We start from the raw sequence: 19,922 nt of genomic DNA, 5'->3' as shown, positions 1-19,922 counted from the left end.
ACTCGGTACCTCCAACTTGTGTTCTATGAACAGCCTGAATCAGTGAATTGCAGATGTTTTTATGTAAGTAAGAAACAAATAACCACTTTTTATGTAGGCAGTCACAGATATTAGCAAAAACTACACCTACAGCCCAAGTATCACTATGTGCCCTTGCTCTGATTGTGAGGTAAGCCAAGAGTGCAAGTTCTTGTCTGAAATTCAAATATGCCCAGTCGTAGTGGGTTTGAAATTTGGTTTAGACAAGAGAAACCTCCAATATAAATGGAAGTTTCTGTTATTGAAATAAGTGTCTGGACTTCTTTCTTGAAGCAAAGAAAATTGGACAGAATTTATTTTATTTCAAGAAAGTAAAGACCTCCTCCTCTAGAATTAATTAATGACTGTTTAAGTTGGATTTCTTCCATGTACCTTAGAAAAGGAGTAGCTGAAAGCATAACATGGTCGCTGGATGTGCTGGTGGAGGCACCTGATGGGCCTGCCAGGATGTGAATTAGGAAAAACAGCATAGTAAAGTGCCTGTCTTTTACACGTGTACCTTAGTAGTGGTTGCAGTGAAGCTTAACAGTGAGCACAGCAATTATACTAAAGGACTGCCAAGAGGACAGACAGGTGTAAGCAAAAGGGTGGAAATGAGTTCAAAACCAAGGTTCTCACATGTTACAGTTACCCCACTGTTATTGTTGTCATTTCTGTGCTGAGATTCCCCAGCACTCCCCAGCTGTCCTCGCCACTGACCAGTGGCACATGGTGTCCCTGTGTCTTGTGCCACATCTCCTGGCTCGTGACTATTGTCCAGTCCCCAAAGCATCTCTGCTGATTACAGCTACATAGGATTGGGCAACTGAAAGTATCTGGAGTGTGTATTGAAAGAAATTGAACTTGAGACACTGAGCATGTAGACACCAAACTTGTACACACCCTCATTTAAGTGTCTTCATCTTGAGCTAAATCCTATCTGCAACCTGTCTTCTTAAGCATGTGACCTTTTATTTTCCTATTTCCTTCCAAAGCCTGATGCACCCAGTATAAAAAAAATATTTCAAACCTTCCTAAGATATTCTAAATGGCACAGATTAAAAATTCCCCTTCTTGTTGAGAGCAGGATGCTTCAACTTTTTGCAGGAAAACTTCCAGGAAAGAAGTAAAATCTAATCTAAGCTACCTTTTAAAGTCTGTATAAAATGTGTCTGAAGTTGGAGTTTTATTATTTGTTTGTTTTAACTCATCTTTCAGTTTCAGACTGCATGAATGGTTATTGTCAGCATCAGAAAACTTCAAAAGCTCATTGTAGAATTCATAACTGTGTTTTCCATAGAGCTGCTCACAAAAGTGTAGGAGAGATAATAGGAAGAATGAATATTTCTTTGTGTTTGCATAAAGAAGTCTTAAAAGATGCAGAGCAAAGAGGGGGATAAGAGACAAAATGTGGTTAGAACTTATTCTTGAGACAATAATTTGCATGATGTTTTTCATTGCTTTTATATCTAAACACAGGGAAGCAGTTTTTTAAAGTATGTGCATGTATATGAGGGAGAGAAAATGATGAAATAAAAATATGAATTTCCTTGTTAAAATGTGAATATAAATGCAAATTCAGAGTCTATTTTTGCAAAGTACTACAGGCACCATGGCCATAGTGGTGATGTTATGTCATGTTCATCTACCATGAGATGTAAAACACTTCATACATTCAGCAAGGAGACAAACCTTCATATCAATCACAGCTTAAAATAGAATTTTAACCAAAATATAGTTGCCTAACAGGATGAGCTGAGATTATTTTCCTTGTATAAATAAAACAAAATGCTCATCAAAAACATTAGGGACCTTCTCCACCCTCATTTCCAGTGCAGAAGCAGAAATACAATGTAATTCTGAGGAATCAATTTATACACCACCATCTGATGTGATCTTATCCTTTAGCAGGGACTTCAGACACACTCATGCCCTTTCAGCCACTACAAATTGATAAAAGCTTTTCTTCCTAGTTCAGTTTAAAAGAGATAGGAGTACTTAAACTAAAGTAGTGTCACAGTGTGTAATAATATAGCATTTATCCACTTGCCTTGATTGTTTCCTCAAGGCCAAGATATGAATTCAGATATATCTGAAACTTAAGCATGAAAAAAGTTTCTTTGATACAGTTTTTTTTCTCCTAATGTTAATAATAGTGATTTGCTAGACAGAAGAAGAGAAGGCTAGAGCAGAGTGTCATCCCAAACCTTCTCTACTGAAGCCCTTTTTCTACTAAACAAGAAAACTGCTTTTCACTTTGAAACAGAAATATTTTCTGCCTGTTTTTTGGGATCCTAAATTACTTTTAATAAGATGGAGCATGAAATATTATCTGCAACTACAGACTCCATGGACTTGATTTTAGGATTGTAAGGAAAGTTGTAACCTGGGCTTTGGCAGTGGGTACTTGAGTCCCTTCCTGTGCTTTAATGTGCTGCCCAAGAGTCAGTAGAATATGTTTGTTTACTATAATTTGAATATCAACAAGGGAAATCTCCCTATAGCATTTGCCCAATGTAATCCTGTGATAAAAAGGAATTTGCCTTCCAGGGGTATCTGGTGGCAAAACATCCTAAGCTCCTGTTTCAATAATGCCTAATAGGAGATAGAGCTGAAGGTCTTATCAGGAAGGACCTATGGAATAACTTTTCTCAGGCAGAATTTTATTTCCCACCCATAATAATGCTGAAATGTCTTATGCTATGATGTATGAAGTTTCACATCCTTTCCATTCATTAATAATTCTTAACCCTTGTGATTTTACAGTAGTGGAGTTTCTTTTCCCATTCAAGTGGGAAAGAGCTGCTTCACTGTGGTTTGTGTCATGAAATGACACCATAACATGGGAATGAGTTATTCTCTTTATGAAAGAAACTCTAACTCTTTGCTGAAGTTGAAACACCCTTCATACTATATCTGCTAGAATTCCTTTGTGAAGCAAAAGTATTTTCATTTTTTCCTTTGATTAGTCATTGAAATACCAAAGGAATAATGTATTTGAGACGATATTTTAAATACAAACATGAATTACAGTTAAATTAAATCATATAGCCTAACTGTAATGTAGATTGGCTGAAACAGACCAGTAGTGAAGAAGAACATATTATCTGAAAACCCATGCTGAACTAATCAGAAATGTCACCTTCTTCACTCCTGACTAAGTGATCTGTTCCTCAACTACACACATCCAGTAACTTTGAGATAAGAAAATCTTCATTACTCCTCTGTTGTGGGCTTTGTTTTATATGGCTTCCACTGTAATTTATTAAAACACACCATTAAGTCAGATATCCTACTGTAATTTTGGTGTGTACTCCCTTCATGCAAGATTTAATAATTAAATATCAGATTTGGAAAGTGGAATATAGTCCTAATGCTCAGTGCAGCAACAAACCCCCTAGCCTGTAAAAAAGAAGGCATTGAAATGCTCCTCTTAATCTACTGTATGTGTCTAGTGGAACAGACTTATTATTTTACACTTCTATAGATTTCATTGAATGAATTGCATGGAATGCTGTAACGGTTTGCAATGCAACATGAACTAAAACATTGCATTTTTAACCCAAGGGGACCAGCAGGTTTATTCTGTTTGCATGTGCTTTCCCCTAGACTCTGGCTGCCCTAACAAGAAATTCAATAAATCTGCTTCCAAACCATCTTGCACAAGCTTTGCATGTCCAGTCTGGGCCTGAGGAAATTAACAAGCGAATAGAGCACACCATCGACTTACGGAGTGGCGATAAATTGAGAAGAGAGCATATCAAGCCTTTTTCACTGATGTTTAAAGACTCCAGCCTGGAGCATAAGGTAGCTGGGGCTTGGTAGCTGCAATATTCACAACTCAAATTGTAATAAATGTTCACTGAAGTAGAAAAGCTGTAGGTTCTGGCTTGTGTTGTTTTTTCTTGCTTTGTTTTTCTTTTTCATTTTGTTTCAGTTATCAGAAGGTGGGCTGAGCTAGAGTTCATAATACACAGTGACATGATGCAGGTGCTATAATGCTGAAATTATTGCATTTCCTTGTTGGAAAATATCTACACTGAACAAACTCAGTTTCTGAAAACAACAATCACTGTCTGGGTTGAACTTGGTATTGAGTACAAGCAGTTTTCTGTCAGATGACAGGTTACTTTGGCACTAATATTGATTGAGCATATTAATAAACTTACATTTCTATTCAAAAATATATATATCTATATTTACATAGATACGTTCCTTCCATTTAGTCATAGAATCCCTCTGATGTCTTCCATGCAGCTGCAATATTTATTTGAAGTCAAGAGTAATTTTTCAAATCTGTTTTAAACATCCTTCTTTAAAAAACCTGCTTCTAAGAGGTAAATATATTTCATGTCTTTGCTGCTTCTCAACAGCAATATGATCTCATTAACTTCTCTTTCAATCTACATCCAGATGTAAGTTATAAATTTTAAAAGATAAGGTAATGGAAGAACACTCCTTGAAAGCTGATGGCACGGGGTGAAGTTGCGCAGGTCTGAAATAATTTCATTTACTTTCTTTGATAATCTCATATGCTATGACAGTGCAGCAACAGCAGGTCTGCAATACTATGTGCACTTGACTGAAAGGAAATATAAATAGCGAGGAATTGAAAGCATGGAGGCTCACTTCTCCATCATCACTCCAACTTCCACTGGAAAACAGACATTTTTACTTGATTTATGAGACACTAGTCCTCAGGAAGGCTGATCAGTAAGAGTCTTATCACGACAACTGGAAAAGAAAAATTCTGTTTGAAGTATATCTAAGCCCTTATTGCGTTAGTAGTCTTGTAGAAGAAACAACAAATGTTTGCTGAAACAGAAATACAAGATTGCATTTCCTCATGAGGATATTTACACTGAGACACAAGATAGAACACCCAAAACTAAATTATCGACAAGTAATTATCTCCTGGAAAGGAAGATATGAAGATACTTCTTTCAGTGCAGTCATCATGCAAAGGTGACATGGACCCAGAGCAAGCAAAATTCAAGATCTCCGATATCAAATGAACTACTACATAAAGTACCAGGAGTCACAAATAATCTTTAATCTTTTCAAGACACAAGATAAAAAATATGGTGAAAGAATCTGAAATTTTTTTGTTAAAGGACGAAGCAGCATGATCACAAACAACTTGATGAATGAGCAAACTTGTCAGTGGCTCACCTTGTTTTACTGTGCTATTTAATCACAGAAGGCTTGAGCATGGGCTGGTGTAAAAGGGCACTGCCCAGAATCAGATCCCATATCCAGAAAATAAACTCTCTTATTATTTTATATTTCACAATTGTCAGCCACAAAGAAAAAATATAAGGGTAGTCTGGAATTAAATTTAAATGCAATTTAAGAAATGAAAAAGATCCATGCCCTGATCCATCATATTACATAGGCCAGATTTAAAATATTAATAAAATTTTTAATTACATCTGAATGAAAAAAAAGTCTATTTAAAACTTAAAGTTTTAGCAGATTTGGTAAACTTTCTTCCCAGTAAGATAGTGGAGAATTGGGATGCAATGTTTGGAGAATTATACTTTCATTCAATATTTCCTTAGGTGTTAGTCTCAACTAGTAGCACAGGCAATAGAAGTATAAAATCTGTTCAGGAAAGTTGACTGAGTCTTCTTTCTTTTTCATAAATTCAACTGTTTTCTCATATTAAGAGGAGTAAAGTTTTAAAAAATGTCACCACTGCTTTATTCTGGCATATCCACCACCAACAGCTGGACAGCCTCTGGTCAGAAACCTCATTGCTTCTGCTCAGGGTGCTCAGATAGTGATGGGGAATGTACCAGGATACAAAGAAATGATGTGGATTAAGGGAAGATGAATCATAGTGTCCTCTTTGTTGTAGACAGGAGCAAATGCATGTAAACAGCATGGGAAATGTCCCTTCCCTCCTGCATGCCTGCGCAGTAATTACAGGTTTGTCTTTATAACCATAGTGTTTAACCATGGGTTTCAGGCAGTCATGGAAGAAGTAATATTTGAATTATTTTACTGCAGAAAGCAGCTATTTTCTCCATCCCATCTTGTTACTACTCTTTCTCCCTTCTACCAGTCCATTTAGGAAACACAGCAAATTCAGGTTTAAATAGCCGAGATCCTGGCCAAGAAGTGTTACCTTTACCTTGTTCAGTGAGAACTGTGTTAATGTTCTGTTCCTCAAATGACAGAAAATGAACAATAAACTATATTCCTTCCTCTTGCATTAGTAGCAGGACAACCATGATGTGGGATCATGGGGTGACATGAATGGATCTGAAATACTCTACTGGACCTCTGTTTAAACACTCTGGGTTTGTTTGAAGATTTTTCACTATAAAGCAATTCCAGATATCAGGTTTATGCTAGCCATGAAATTTGTGGATTTCTTCCTTTAAGGTTTCAAAAGGTTAGGGGGAAAAAAAAAAAAAAACAAAACAATTCTGGAATCAACATGTTATGCTAGCCATGAAATTTGTGGATTTCTTCCTTTAAGATTTCAAAAGGTTAGGGGGAAAAAAAAAACCCAAAACAATTCTGGAATCAACATACACAAAATTTCCATGGAGCTGGCACAGGTCCTGGTTTATACTGATTTAGATAACTGCTACGTCACTGCAGTTTAAGTCACTGGAATATTTTGCCACTCCTCTCTCTTTGTCCTTCTAATTCCACAGCAGGCAGTAGCAGTTACATTAGAGAACAGGTTATCTCTCTGAGACATTATATGTATTTCCATATGAATTCTGCAATGTTTCATTTTTCATAGGATTTGAATTCCTGATTCATTCATTTCTGATGAAAATGATTCTGCATTTTTATAGGTGCAGGGTCCAACCTGGTGCATTTTATAGATTCTTTACTGAAATTGACTCGTAATTACTAACATGTATTTCACTCATTAATGCTTGATATGGCATTTCAATTAGAAACAATTTACCCTCAATTTTGCTAGAGGTTTTTTTAGTATATAGCATGTAGGCAGATCATCTCAGGAAGGTGCTTCTAATGGTAGCATGAAAAGATACTAAAATTTCCAATTATATTACAGCTCATAGGAAAATCTGATCCTACTTCAGATTATTCCAATAATTAAAAGATATCATCATTATGATCTCCCTAAATACCAGCAACTTTAAAATATTCATACCATGTACTTTCATGCAGGGTAAAGCAGAGGCACAGGACAGGGAATTTTACATGCTGTAGGGATTTATTAAAGAAAGTTTCCAATGTAAAGATTTGTCTAAAGATATTCAAAGTCTTCCTGCATATTTGTACTTGAATTAGAAAACAGTCTGGGCTTAGACATGAAACATTTATGTATTTTCTGTGAGGTGAGCACACTGGAAATATCAAAAGAGCTTTGAATTTCAAAGTACACATTTCCTTAGTTCAAATATTAGACATAAATATCTGAGTTTCTCTGTTTCACAATTTCTGACTGGTAAGATAAATAGAAATTACATGAGTAGGAAAACAATTTTGCTCCTCCTGCTTGCTGTATCTCAGCAGCCACAGTCATGCCCTCCTTTCTTCAACTCAGAAACTTCCAGTTGCAAGGAATTCTGCAAGAGATGCTGGACAAACTCTGTGCCTGGTCAACAACTTTTCTATCACAGGTCAGCAACTGGAGCTCTGTCTCCTCTTTGGTCTTTTCAGAAGTTCATTTCCTCTCCTCTCCTAGGCTTCTTGAATCATATTCTTCCATTCCTCTCCTGTGTTGCAGAAACTTTTCCAATGTTACTCTGATGAAGAACAAACCTGGTGTCCCTTTCAATCCATAAGGTCCTCTTTGAGTCAAGGAGCAGCAGTGAGGATAAGACCAAACACCTTCCTCCCCAGAGCACAAACCTTTTCTTTAGGGGAACATGTGAGCCTGTCATATTACTGGTGCTGCCATTTCAAAGAGGCTTAGGAAGAGAGAGGTGAGGAATAAGCAGCATTACTCAAGAGGAGGATCCTGCCTTTCTTGGTTTCAGCCAGCTGGCATGGATAAACAGTTCCCTCCCAGCAGTGCAGGTACATGGCCCAAGCCCCATGGGAGCCTTCCCTGGGCCAGGAGCAAGTCACACCAGCACAGGTGGCTCTGTGGGTGCTGCAGGGAAGGTTTCACTGCAGACAAGGACACATCACGACCCTTCCTACCACTCTACACAGCTCTGGCTGGCTACATGCCTCCCCATGATTTTTGAAGGGCTTTGAGGCTTAGTGAATCCTTCAATTACTTCTCCAAGTCATTAAGGGGTAGACTGCTACAGAGCTGCTACATTTATCATTTATGTCAGGGCTGCCTAGGGATGCCAACAATTCCTCATCACAATGCTGCTACTGATTAGAACACAGCATCCATCCTTTTGACATAATGCTCAACACAGCAGGCCATTCTATGTTTGTATTTCATTCATCTAGTTTGCCTTAATTTCCCTATGGAACAGTTGGGATTTCATGCTATATTTTAAGGAACATACCTTTCTTTTTCCCTGTATGAAAGAAGCCCTGGTCCATTATTTATGCAGACTAATGCAGTTCTGTTTCCTTGCACATGAAATCAGGGTCAGTGCCTCTGGGGTTCCAGCAGCAAAATGAAGTGGAATTACCTGTGGCCAAAAATCATGCCTAAGTGACACTGCCAGCAGCAGCCACAAGGCAGAATCACAGGAGAGGAGGAGTCAAAATGAGGGACAGCAACACAGAAAGCCCCTCTTTTACTTGTGACAAATGGGAGCAGGGAAGTGAAACCTTTTTTCCATCTGGGAGCTCAAGACTGTTTTGATCAGATGTTTATGCTGAGATGATGTTCCAACTAAAGGTCCATGTAGGGAAAGTCTAAGTCTAAACTAGGAACTCACTTCAAGAGCAAATTATCTATGAAATCCAGTTCAAAGCTGGACTCTCTCAGTGTATGTATGTTCTTGAAAAATTTCTTAATAATTTTTTAATATTATAAAAATTTCTAGGCATTTACAGCAGTTTTCCCTATTTCCAAATTTCTGGAGAGAGATTCTGGTATCTGATATTGCTTTGACTCTTATAACCTTGTTTTCAGCCCCTTTGAAACAGCAAAAGTTTAAAGAAAATGAAGTTATTGTTCAGAGGAAGAAAAATGACTGGGGCAAGCCTTTGCAGGATTTCTTATAAGCAAAGAAACTTTGGTGTCATCCATAAAGGATATGGAGAATTACAAAACATATTCCTATGGACTAATCTTCATCTGCAGTAAACAGCTGCAGTTTAATTGAATTAGCAATGATAAATAACAGCTGAGGACTTGGTTAATATTTCCACTTTAACTGCTCCACTGTTATCTATGGATGTGTCTGTTACTCCATTTCTTGGTAATTTCCATCAAAAAAGGAACCTGATAGCATTCTCAGTTGTCTGATATGCTGGAGAAAAAGATGTTTTCAATAAATCTTTATAATAATGCACCTCAAATAGTCTTTTACATTTGGAGAATGCCCATATTGTCAAGTTTCCACACAGCCTCTGACTTTGTTAGAATACAGAATTTCGGCATCCCAGTATCCCAAATAGTCCCAGAATATTCTAACTGCATAATTTTCTTTAGAAAGAAAATTAGAAAAAATAGCAGAGCAGCCTCAATTTGGCCATCATGGAAACACCTCTGTGCCATCATGCATGCAGAGTCACAGATGACTCCAGTGCTGGTCTTCATGTGAGGAAATTCATGGTTTCTCTGGTTATTAAGTATTTTATTAACCAATTAAATGTTTAGTATTCTACGCAGCAGCACAAGCTCCTGGTATCTACCTCAGAATTTTTAAAGTGAATAATTTTGAACAAAGAACAATTTTGTATTGCAAATTACAGATTTTTGCTCTCTTGGTTAAAATATTTTACCAGATTATTAACGATTTATTTGATAGGTTTTATTTTCAAGCAAAATTCATGTTTATTGATTTATTGTTGCATTGTGCTAATTTTCCCAGTGTCTTCTATATACATCAGGTTTAATGAAACTACTTCATGTGTTAACAGCTAATTTACTTTTCTCTGTGTGTTGTTTTTTTTTTTATTCTAGTATTCTCAAATGCGGGATGAAGTATTCAAATCAAACTTGGTGTGTGCATTTATTGTTCTTGTATTTATCACCGCTATCCAAAGCTTGCTCCCTTCTTCCAGGTAAATACAGAAATATATCTCTATACATCTGAAGGCACTCTTAGGGACACACTGGAATAACATTTTTAGGATTTATGTGCAATGAACCAATAAAATCTGCTTGTTCCCCAGAAGTGTTTGGAAATATTTGTTCACTTTTTTGCAATACTAACTACTTTTTTACCACAATATCTACAGCTACATGTTTTCAAGTGAGACAGCAGCATGTACTGATGTTATATTGTTGCTTTCAAGTAGAACTACCACCAAGTTAAGTGGAAATTTTGGGTTACAAAAATTTGCTCCAGTGTGTCCTGGTGGAACACGATCCAGAACAATAACTGTGCCTCTTTGCTAAGTGATTGATAATCACCTCGGGTATCAGTGACTCTTGGTTTTGTTTAATAAATGCTTTGTAAGAGAATTGTACTGCTTGCTTTGCTGCTGACAATGTGATTTGCACAGCTGGGAAAAGCAGTCTCAGGCTATTAATAAGCATGGAGGTGATCTGGTAGATCTGTTTTCACTGTGCTCTCCTTTGGGGCTGACCAAGCAATATATTCCTATCAAGGTGATGAAAATCTGACACAGATGAAACCTTGGTGTCCACATTTCACAGACTCAAACATATCATTTGGCATTTTTGTCTACAATTTAATAATGAGATCACAAGAATATGTGCATGGATTGAGGTCTGTTTTCTAGAACAGGACTGCCTCTGTAACAACCCTCTGCTCCCATGTGGTCTTTACAGAGCAAGTGTTAAAAGAGAATTCCCAGAATAACATATTTCTTAGGCAGTTTCTAGCACTCAGATGAACCTTAACCTGTGGCTGACAGCAGAGTAACTTTGAAAATACATTATTTGTACAAGAAATAAGACATTTATTGTGTTACAATGGTGCAGCAGGATTTCTTGGATAATTTCTGAAAGATGTGAGTTACCAGGTTGATGTCTGAGAACACCAAAGTGGGGGTTAGGTGCAGGCAGGCAAATACATTCTGTAGCAGTGTTATCTCACATGTTTTGTAATTCTTAGCTGACAAAGTACCTGGAGTAGCATGTGACCTTCTGTTGTTCCTTATGTGTTATATTGCCCCTAATAAGTTTGCTTGGTTTTTAAAAGCTCTTCTCCCAGTACACATTTAAAGTTCTTCACTTCTGGTAGACGTTTTTGTTTGGTTGGTTTTTTTGTTTGTTATTTTTTTTCCTCAGTATGTACAAGATTTATGGATCTTATTAACAGAACCTGTCTTCCAAAAAATTTCTGCTGCTATATCAATCACTGCCATATCAGATTAAAAAAAAAAAAAAAAGAAAAAAAAAAAAATAGACATGTTTTCCTACCTGCACAGATTCATCTCTGTTAACTCCTGTGAGGGTGTCTAGTGCCATTGGAGTCACACAAACACATTGCCTGCAGCTGTCTCCCCTCCTAGTTTCTCATCTTGCCACTAGTCTTGTGTTTTTCCCTGAGGACCTTTTTGTCACTGAATGTTAAAAAGGCTGCAAATACAAATAGGTCAAAATTAAGGTTGGATAAATTCCTACAAGAAAAGATCAGCAGAAGTTTTTAAAAAAATGTGACCTTGTCTTCAAGAATGCCCTGGAAGGATGATTGCTAGAACCTGAGAAGATAGTTAGGCAAAGGATATTTACCAATCCCCCCTTTGTAAGAGAAGCTTTGGAGACACATGCGTGTTTATTGGCAGTTCCTATGGTCTGTCAGGAGCTGAAGATCACTGTCAAGGCTTAAGGAGACAAATTTTGGTCTTATTTTTTAAATGTTCTGATACTTTGCTTCAAAAAGTGTGTTTCAGTTTTTTAAAAAGCATGCCTGTCAACAGATGAGCAGCCCTAAAATAACAGGATAGGGTTTTTGAGTGAGAAGGTTTCAATATGCTTAAACATATTGGATGGGAAGATAATCTGGAAGTTCAAATTTCCTAAGTTCCAGTTCTAAAAGCAGTTCAAGGCATGAGCAATTGAACAAACTATCACAAAGTTAGACAGGATCTGGATTCAGAGAATTCTTGAAATAACTGCATATTCATTTGTTATGCTTCTGGTAAATATCAGAGAAGTAAAATAATAGGGTGGAAAACCATGGAAATAGTTTCCATGAAACCACTAACAAGCTATCATTCAGTCCTCATGGTAACTTACTCGTTTCCTAAAAACACATGTAGGAGTTTTTCAGTGAATGCTTTAGATTTCTGTTGAACAAGGATGAAATTTTGTATTTGATTAAGTAGATGTGTGAATATTTTTTGAGCTGAGTCTTTTGGCTTCTGAAAATTTGGTGAAAATTTTATTTAAATTGTCATAGAGCCTTTATTAGTAAGGTTCTTTGGGGAGTTTCTCAGAGACTTTACCTTAGTCTGTGTGTTAAAGAAGGGAATCATATTTCAAATTTAATAGGTATGGAAGTTTCAGAATTTTATCTCAGTTTATATCTGTCTCCCTAAGGATAAATATTTGATCCATTCATGCATTTTTCCTGGACAGGGTAGATGCACGTGAATTTAAAAATCTCTGCAATAGTTTTCATTCTTTGAAATATGGAGTTGGGGAAATTACTCTAAGAGATAAATTAATGCCATATTTTTTACCATAATTGTCTTTTATGAAACCATTATATTATGTTGCCAGCTTTACAGTGATTCATCTTCTCCATGTACAAGACCTGGGAGCTTTCATCAATTTCCTGCAATGAGCTATTTATATGCTCACGTGGACAATAGGTCTCACTAGACTGCTAAAATACTCTTATTTCTGCCCATTTTTCACTGGGTTTTTATTTTGAGAGGGAAAAAAAAGCATATTTCAAATTGTTATCAATTTAAAAACTAGCATCTTCTGTTTTACATAAGTTTTCCTTTTGGCTCAAATCAGTTGATTTGGGACTGTACATCAGAAAGACGGAAGGCAAAAGCTCTTTTTAAACTTCACTTGATCTTGGCAGTAAGAGAATCCCTGAAAAGAAAATCTATTGGTCTTGAACTTCATCTTGAATGAAGGGGAGATCCAAGCCTGGTGTCCTAGTTCTGGGAGAAGGTCATGGACAAGAAATTATTATGGTTTTTTGTTTGGGTTCCTCTAACCTTGTCAATGCATTTTATTGTAGTTGATCCTATCAGCATACTCCCATCAAAATCTCAGCACAGATACTGGATTGTTCTTCTCAGAGGTCATACTATGCCACCTTCAGTTTTGTTTTTAAATCAAGCATGCTTAGGCAAGAGACAAGTACATCAGTCTTCAACTGAACAGCTACAGTGGAAAAAAAATTGTTGCCTACAAATTTATTGCGAACAAACACAAGGTCTCAGTTCTCAGGCACATAAGCAGGTTATTCTGCAACTTTGGGTTTATATCCCAGACTTAGTTGTGCTCCCTTTATAGTACCTTAATTCAGTAATATGGGTCTTACATGCAGAGTTTGGCAGTTCAAAATAAGACCTAATGTTTAGTGTCCTCAGGCTGGACCTCTTGAGGCTTGATCCTAATCTTTCTGAAGGCCTGAATTTGGTTTTGTTCAGAGCTGGATCAGTCTAGGTTAGCAGAACTGGTAGGCTACACCAGCAAATATAGACTGTCTATATATATCTGAGGTATAGTTAGAAACTATCAGTTCCAAATCGGATCACAGCCACTTGGCTTTGCAAAGCAAGAAGGTTGTTGCAGAATACTGCTGTACTGTGGGAAACTGAAGGAATTAATCTTGCATGATCCTCTGTCAGTGTACATAACCTGGTATCAAAGTATAGCCACTGCAGAATGTGTTAATGTGAATCTCAAGTTGGCTTCTATCTGCATAAACCTGAGACTACTATGCAGTGAGATGAATAGTATCCAAAACCACACAGGTGATGAGCCCTCCTGACCCCCTTAACTAGTTCTACATGGACATGTAGTCCAGCTTTTCCCTTGATTTATTGACTGTGTTGAGATTTAATGCTGGATTTTTTTTTTCCCAGGGTGATCCCAATGGTCATTCAGTTTTCTATCCTGATTATGCTGCACTCTGCTCTCGTGCTGATAACTACGGCAGAGGATTACAAATGTTTGCCCTTAATGCTCCGGAAAACTTGCTGCTGGATTAATGAGACCTACTTGGCAAGGAATGTCATTATCTTTGCATCCATTCTGATTAATTTTCTTGGAGCCATCATCAATATTGTAAGTTTATAGGGAACCAAGGAATATTATACAGTAAAAGATGATTTATGAATTATTAAGCTTGCTACAGGACTTGCTAACTACATCTATAAGCTGTCTGTGATTTAGATAACATTAAAAAAACAAAACATCACAGCTTCAGGAAATTCAATCTGTTGCTTGATCTATGTATTTCTGAAGTATCTAATTATTTCTCCCTCGTGAGTATCATCTATTTTTAAAACCTTTTGTCCAGTTTCTGTCCAACATATCAACTCTTTAAGGACCATTTGTAATTTTCTGACATGCTGAAATACTTTCTTAGAGACTGTGAATCCAAAAAGTGCTTATGGATATTAAATTCTTCCTCTCATAAATTCTGAGATCATCTTGCAGTTCTACTATTATTTAGATTATTAACAAAAATAAAACAATTGCTAGAATAATAACTTTAAAAATTCCACTAAGGCCCTGATTATGCTGATATATTCAGCAACATGAGAGAGTTTTGCATAATTTAGGCAGATTATAATGTCAGACAACCTGACAGGTGTTGAAGTCTGAGCCAAAAATGTGGTATATAGCTTACAGATAGATTAAAAGTATCACTGATGGGACAGTAAGTCAGAGAAAGAAAACGTCAGAGAAAGAAAAATGTATTTTATCATTACTGAAAAAATATAAATATGGTAAATATTAGGAAGTTCAGTTGGGCTGAACACTTCCTGAAGAAAACGACAGTGGTGCATTACAATATAAATTAGTATGCAGTGTTTTAGAATTTAAAAGTTTTAAAATCATGTGTAAGAAACACCTTTCAGGAAAGATTTTGGTACAATTAGCCTTGATCTTAAAAAAGAGATCTCTAACACACTATCTATGCCAAATTTGTTATTTGTCCTGATTTCTTGTGCATTATTTTTCAAGATTTGTCCCCTGCAATTTTTTGGGTTAGCTAATCCAAAGACAGTCAAAAGAAAATTACATTTTACTGTCTCACCAGTGGTTTCGTAAAAAGCAGGAAACAGTCATATGTATTGTCTTATATTTAGCTGGACAATGACTTGAGTCACTGAGTCCTGATCTTTATAGGAAATGACAAAAATATACTCTCATTATTTTATAAGTCCAAGTTCTTCCATAACAATAGTTTGTTCAGGAGGTACCCGCATGCATTTAAGAACAGGTAATGCATCTCAGCCTTGCAGCTTTATGTGTTTACTGAGTTCAATTGCAGCCAACTGGAGAGGTCTAAGACTCAGATGCTTTCTGAGCCATAAAACTTTGGTTTCACCAGGGGGGAAAATGAGCCTTGTGAGTCTTAAGTGCATTCTGATTGTTATAAAGTTAAGTTTCTGATCCTGAAAGTGTCTTTAGAAAACACCTGTACTTGTTCTTGTGACATTCTGCCCTGCAGAGAGGTGTTCTATACCTCATAAATTTTCAGAATTAATTGTCTGGAGTCACAGAAGAGTGCACAGCCAGCCGGGTAACACTCCTGCACTGCAGAGATGGCTGAATGGCTAAAAGAACAAACAGAAGGGTCCCAAGCTCAAAATTAATTGGAATTTAATGATAAAAAATTGGGCCTCATTAAATGAATTCTTTAACAATTGGGTAAAAAGACCTTTAACTAGCTTGTACACACCAGGTTAATAACATGACCTATTATAATCATCCAGAGTACATAAATATATATGACAGGAGACTCCATCTGCTTTAAGTGTCAAAACATGGAACAATTAATGATTTTTTTCCTTCATTTTAAGACCATAATGTATTTCAACTCCACAATGTTGGTTTCTTTGTGTCTAATGCTCTTGGTTGGAAATACCATTAAAATCAATGCAGGTCATAACAACAAAAAGTAATATTACAGTATCATAACTATAGTTTCATGAGTGAATTTTTATTCCCTTTTGTTTTAAGCATCACAGTTGCTGTTCTGGGACCACATCCCATTTTGGTACAACCAAGTCTGTGTGATATCATGAAAATGAAGGCTGGATGTCCTATATCCAAAGGGATAACACTATCCCTAGCAGATGAAAACAGCTTGCAGAAAGGGCACACATTCAATCTGATTTTATGCTCCCAATTAAATAATTTTCTCTATAGTTTATAACAAAGTCTAAGCACTTTGAGAGACCATTCTTAAGAGTCCAGGATGAGTCCTCTGGAAGTCCCAGAGGAACTCACTTTTCTGCTCTGGAAAAAGAGCATAGGGAGGCTATTCAGATGCTGAATATATGCAGCACAAGTAGCTCCCCCTTTTCCATTTCGTCTGCACAGTATGTCTTTTTACTCTCCATTTATTCAGCCCTTGGTGCCAGGTGGGGAGCTGGCATGGAGAGCAGCAGGTCAGCCAGTCCCAGCCCTGAACCCAGACAGCCAGACAAGCAATTAAACACCAGTGCACAAATATAGACCTGATTTTGGTTTATTTCTTCACAGCTGTGGTGTGATTTTGACAAACCAATTGCCCTGAAGAACCAGACCTTCAATTCCTCTGCCTCTTTTACGGACATCTGTTCCTGTCCTGAGGTATTTCTGAGGGTACTTTTGAATCTGAGGTGTGGATCCACAAAGGTTATATGGCAACCACTACCTTGTGGTGGAGTGGGGCTCAACACTGTGAAGAAGGGAACATTTCCATATGTTGATAGAAAAAGCAGAGACTGGTTACAGAAGGAATTAACCTTAAGATCTAATGGGGTGTTGCAAATAAAATTTAACCTTTGAACATTATACAGAACCTTTATGCTGAGAACACACCCAGCAATGATTTAATGAACCTAGTGTAATAGAACACACGACCTAATTCACATGAATGTAATGGAGAGCAAAACTTCTTACATGACCAAGAGAGTAGTTAGACTGCTATGGTTATTTTAAGATTGGTTTTGGAGAAAAAAAAAATAAAGAAACCCTCTCTAAGATGAGCAAGCAGGCAACAAAATCAATGTGTTGGTCATGTGTAGATAAGAGAAGTATGTTGCTTAGAAAGTCATATGGCAGTGTCATGATACTGCCAGCAGCATGCTCCAAACAGCAGGGATGCAGACTTTCCTACAGAGAAACTGTGCTAAAGAAAAGCTGCATCCAGAAAAATGAATATGATCGCTCCTAAAGCTGTGTGATTGGAGTTAATTTAAACTACATTTGGACTGTGGGTGTTGATGTTGCTATTTTGAGTCTGAGCAGCTCATGACCATGATTGCCTCTCTCTATCCAGTATCAGCTGCATGGATTGCATTTGGCAGATGACTAATCATTGATAAAAATGAGACAATGAAAAGATTAAAAAATAATATATGAATAAAATTTCCAGGCATTACATTTTAAGAGAATAATGTAACCAAGCTAGACCTACAATATTAATTTTTTTTAAAGTGTAAAAAAAAAAAAAAAAAAAAAAGCCCAAATCTGTGGCTTTATCCTCTCTCCAGTAGCATGGGAAGAATTAAAAGAAAAATATTATTTTCCCATCCTGAGTATTTTGTGGGTCTTGTGGAAATTTAGACTCCAAAGGAATATAATTTTTTTTCCTCCCGGTAGACTTTTCAGTGGCAAACTACTGCTTGAAGCATCTCTCCCTTTTCTCTTTTAATTATAGAAGATGATGTGGTGATGTTTCACTTATAATGCAATGAAAATGCTATAAAGGCACAGAAAATGATCTCTGCTGACATGAAGGTACTATGAAAAATAGAGAATTTGTAATTTCATTTCTATTTTAGCAAAACACTTATTTTCAAAATGCCCTGGGCCCTGAAAGGACTTAGCTGAGCACTGAAAATCCAAATAGTCTTTCCATACTTCTGGTTACTCGATTGCTCACATAGATGCTTATCTCTGCTCACCAAATTAACCAGTGCTGTTTTCTGTTCAGTATTTTGTCTTCACTGGTGTGCTGGCAATGGTGACCTGTGCAGTCTTTCTTCGTCTCAACTCTGTCCTGAAGCTGGCAGTACTTCTCATCATGATTGCCATCTACTCTCTGCTGACTGAGACCATTTATGCTTCCCTTTTCCTGCAATATGACAACTTTCACCACAATGGAGAGTAAGTGTTCACAGCCCCCTCCAGGAGCTGCTTTTTCTTAAGGTGATGGTTCAAGCCTTGCCAGAGTATGAGTGTGTTGGATAGCACCATAGTTAAATGTGGAGTGATGGTTGCAACAGGCAATGACTAATTCAAAGTGATTCATAACCTGTTTTTTTCCTCAAGCCTTTTTATTAAAATGTTCATTTCATAAGGGCATTTACATATTGACCAGGACTTGTCTTTTATGCCTCCTATAGTCTATCAATGCCAACTAAAAATATGCATTGCAATGCACATACCTTGGTCATTTCTATTCTTGAAAGCTCCAGAGATACCAACTGAAAAATTCCTCTCAGTTTAAGAAAACAGGATTGAAGGATTGATTTTTTCAGAATAAAATCCAAACAAATAATGTGCACCTGTGAAAGGTATAAGGAACACAGGCATGATCCTGTTTTGTAGGAGAGTGCTTGAAGGACATGCTCCTCCTCCTTCTCCTCCTCCCAGGTTTCTTCTCCAGGAAGAGGAACTGAAGAGAGCAGAAGAACTGCAATGATTTGCAGAGTCAGAGATGCAATTAGTGTTGCAATAACTGAATCTAGAGCAGCAGTAATTTAAATCATTCAGAAAAACACTTCTTCAGTCTTTGATACTTGACCAGGGTAGTATTGCAGTTGTTTGTGCTTGCAAATGCAGATGAAGATGCTCAGAGTGAGAGAAAAGCAGAGATTTGCAGTACAATTAATTGTTCCAACAGCCACATCCTTACACATAGCAAGGCTCTGCATGCATAGCTTTCCTTACTTCCTTACAACTGTACCAAGGTACCAGAGATTTGGCTGAAATTCCTTTTTCTAATGCTAGTTATCATTGTAGAACATATCATATATCCAGAACAGACCCCAGCAAATCTGACAAACGGCAGTAAGCAATATTTTGGCTAAGTAACCAGAAGTAGAAATCATGATAATTGTCACTAACCAGGCATGGCAAAGAATCTCTTTTGTGTAAAAAACTTGAAGAATTCAGAGCAGCCACTATTCCCTGTCAATAAAACTCTCTAGTGACTGTTATCACAGAAGAGTGAGAAAGAAGCAGGAATATTCCCTGGAGTAGCCAACAGGCCAAGACATAAGGAAATCAATTGAGATGCTCCACTCTCACAACAAGGATATGAACTTATGCTCTTATATTAGGGACAATGAATTTCAAGACTGTGTGCCCTGAATTGTTTGGGGTTTTTTTTAGCTATATAAATCATTTGAATAAAAGGGTTTGCAGCTCCTTACAAAACTCATCCAGCTGTGGTGGGTACAACACCCCCACAAATGCAGTAACAGGTGAGTTTATAACTAAGGCTTTTAAGGCTCTTGCCTTTACCCAGTGTACAAAGGGTCCTTTTGAAATGTTCATTTGGAGGTTGTATTTTGGGCAACTTCAAAATAGGAAATATTTGAATTCCAACATATTCGCAGATGACAAGGTTACTTCCTGCTTGCTCTTGCTCTGTATTGATGACTCATCCCACAGCAGCACATTTCCAGCACAGTAAATTCATTAGGACCACAAAGGCAGTTCA

At 37.0% G+C, this 19,922-nt stretch overlaps 1 protein-coding gene across 2 annotated transcripts in view; it reads left to right on the top strand.

Moving 5' to 3' along the window:
- The window catches only part of ADCY8 (adenylate cyclase 8), a 116,971-nt gene that overhangs the window by 77,487 nt on the left and 19,562 nt on the right, over nt 1-19,922 (top strand). The window contains exons 8-12 of one of the 2 annotated variants that reach the window (XM_039715493.1): nt 3,628-3,825; nt 10,055-10,155; nt 14,116-14,317; nt 16,751-16,840; nt 18,189-18,361. In XM_039715493.1, coding sequence (XP_039571427.1) covers nt 3,628-3,825; nt 10,055-10,155; nt 14,116-14,317; nt 16,751-16,840; nt 18,189-18,361 — 764 coding nt within the window. The remainder of the gene's footprint in view (nt 1-3,627; nt 3,826-10,054; nt 10,156-14,115; nt 14,318-16,750; nt 16,841-18,188; nt 18,362-19,922) is intronic. The other variant, XM_039715494.1, reaches the window with a different exon arrangement.

Source organism: Passer montanus, unplaced genomic scaffold (assembly GCF_014805655.1).
Source record: "Passer montanus isolate IOZ18808 unplaced genomic scaffold, ASM1480565v1 scaffold33, whole genome shotgun sequence".
NCBI classification, from domain to species: domain Eukaryota; kingdom Metazoa; phylum Chordata; class Aves; order Passeriformes; family Passeridae; genus Passer; species Passer montanus.
This window is presented reverse-complemented; position numbering and strand designations above follow the sequence as displayed.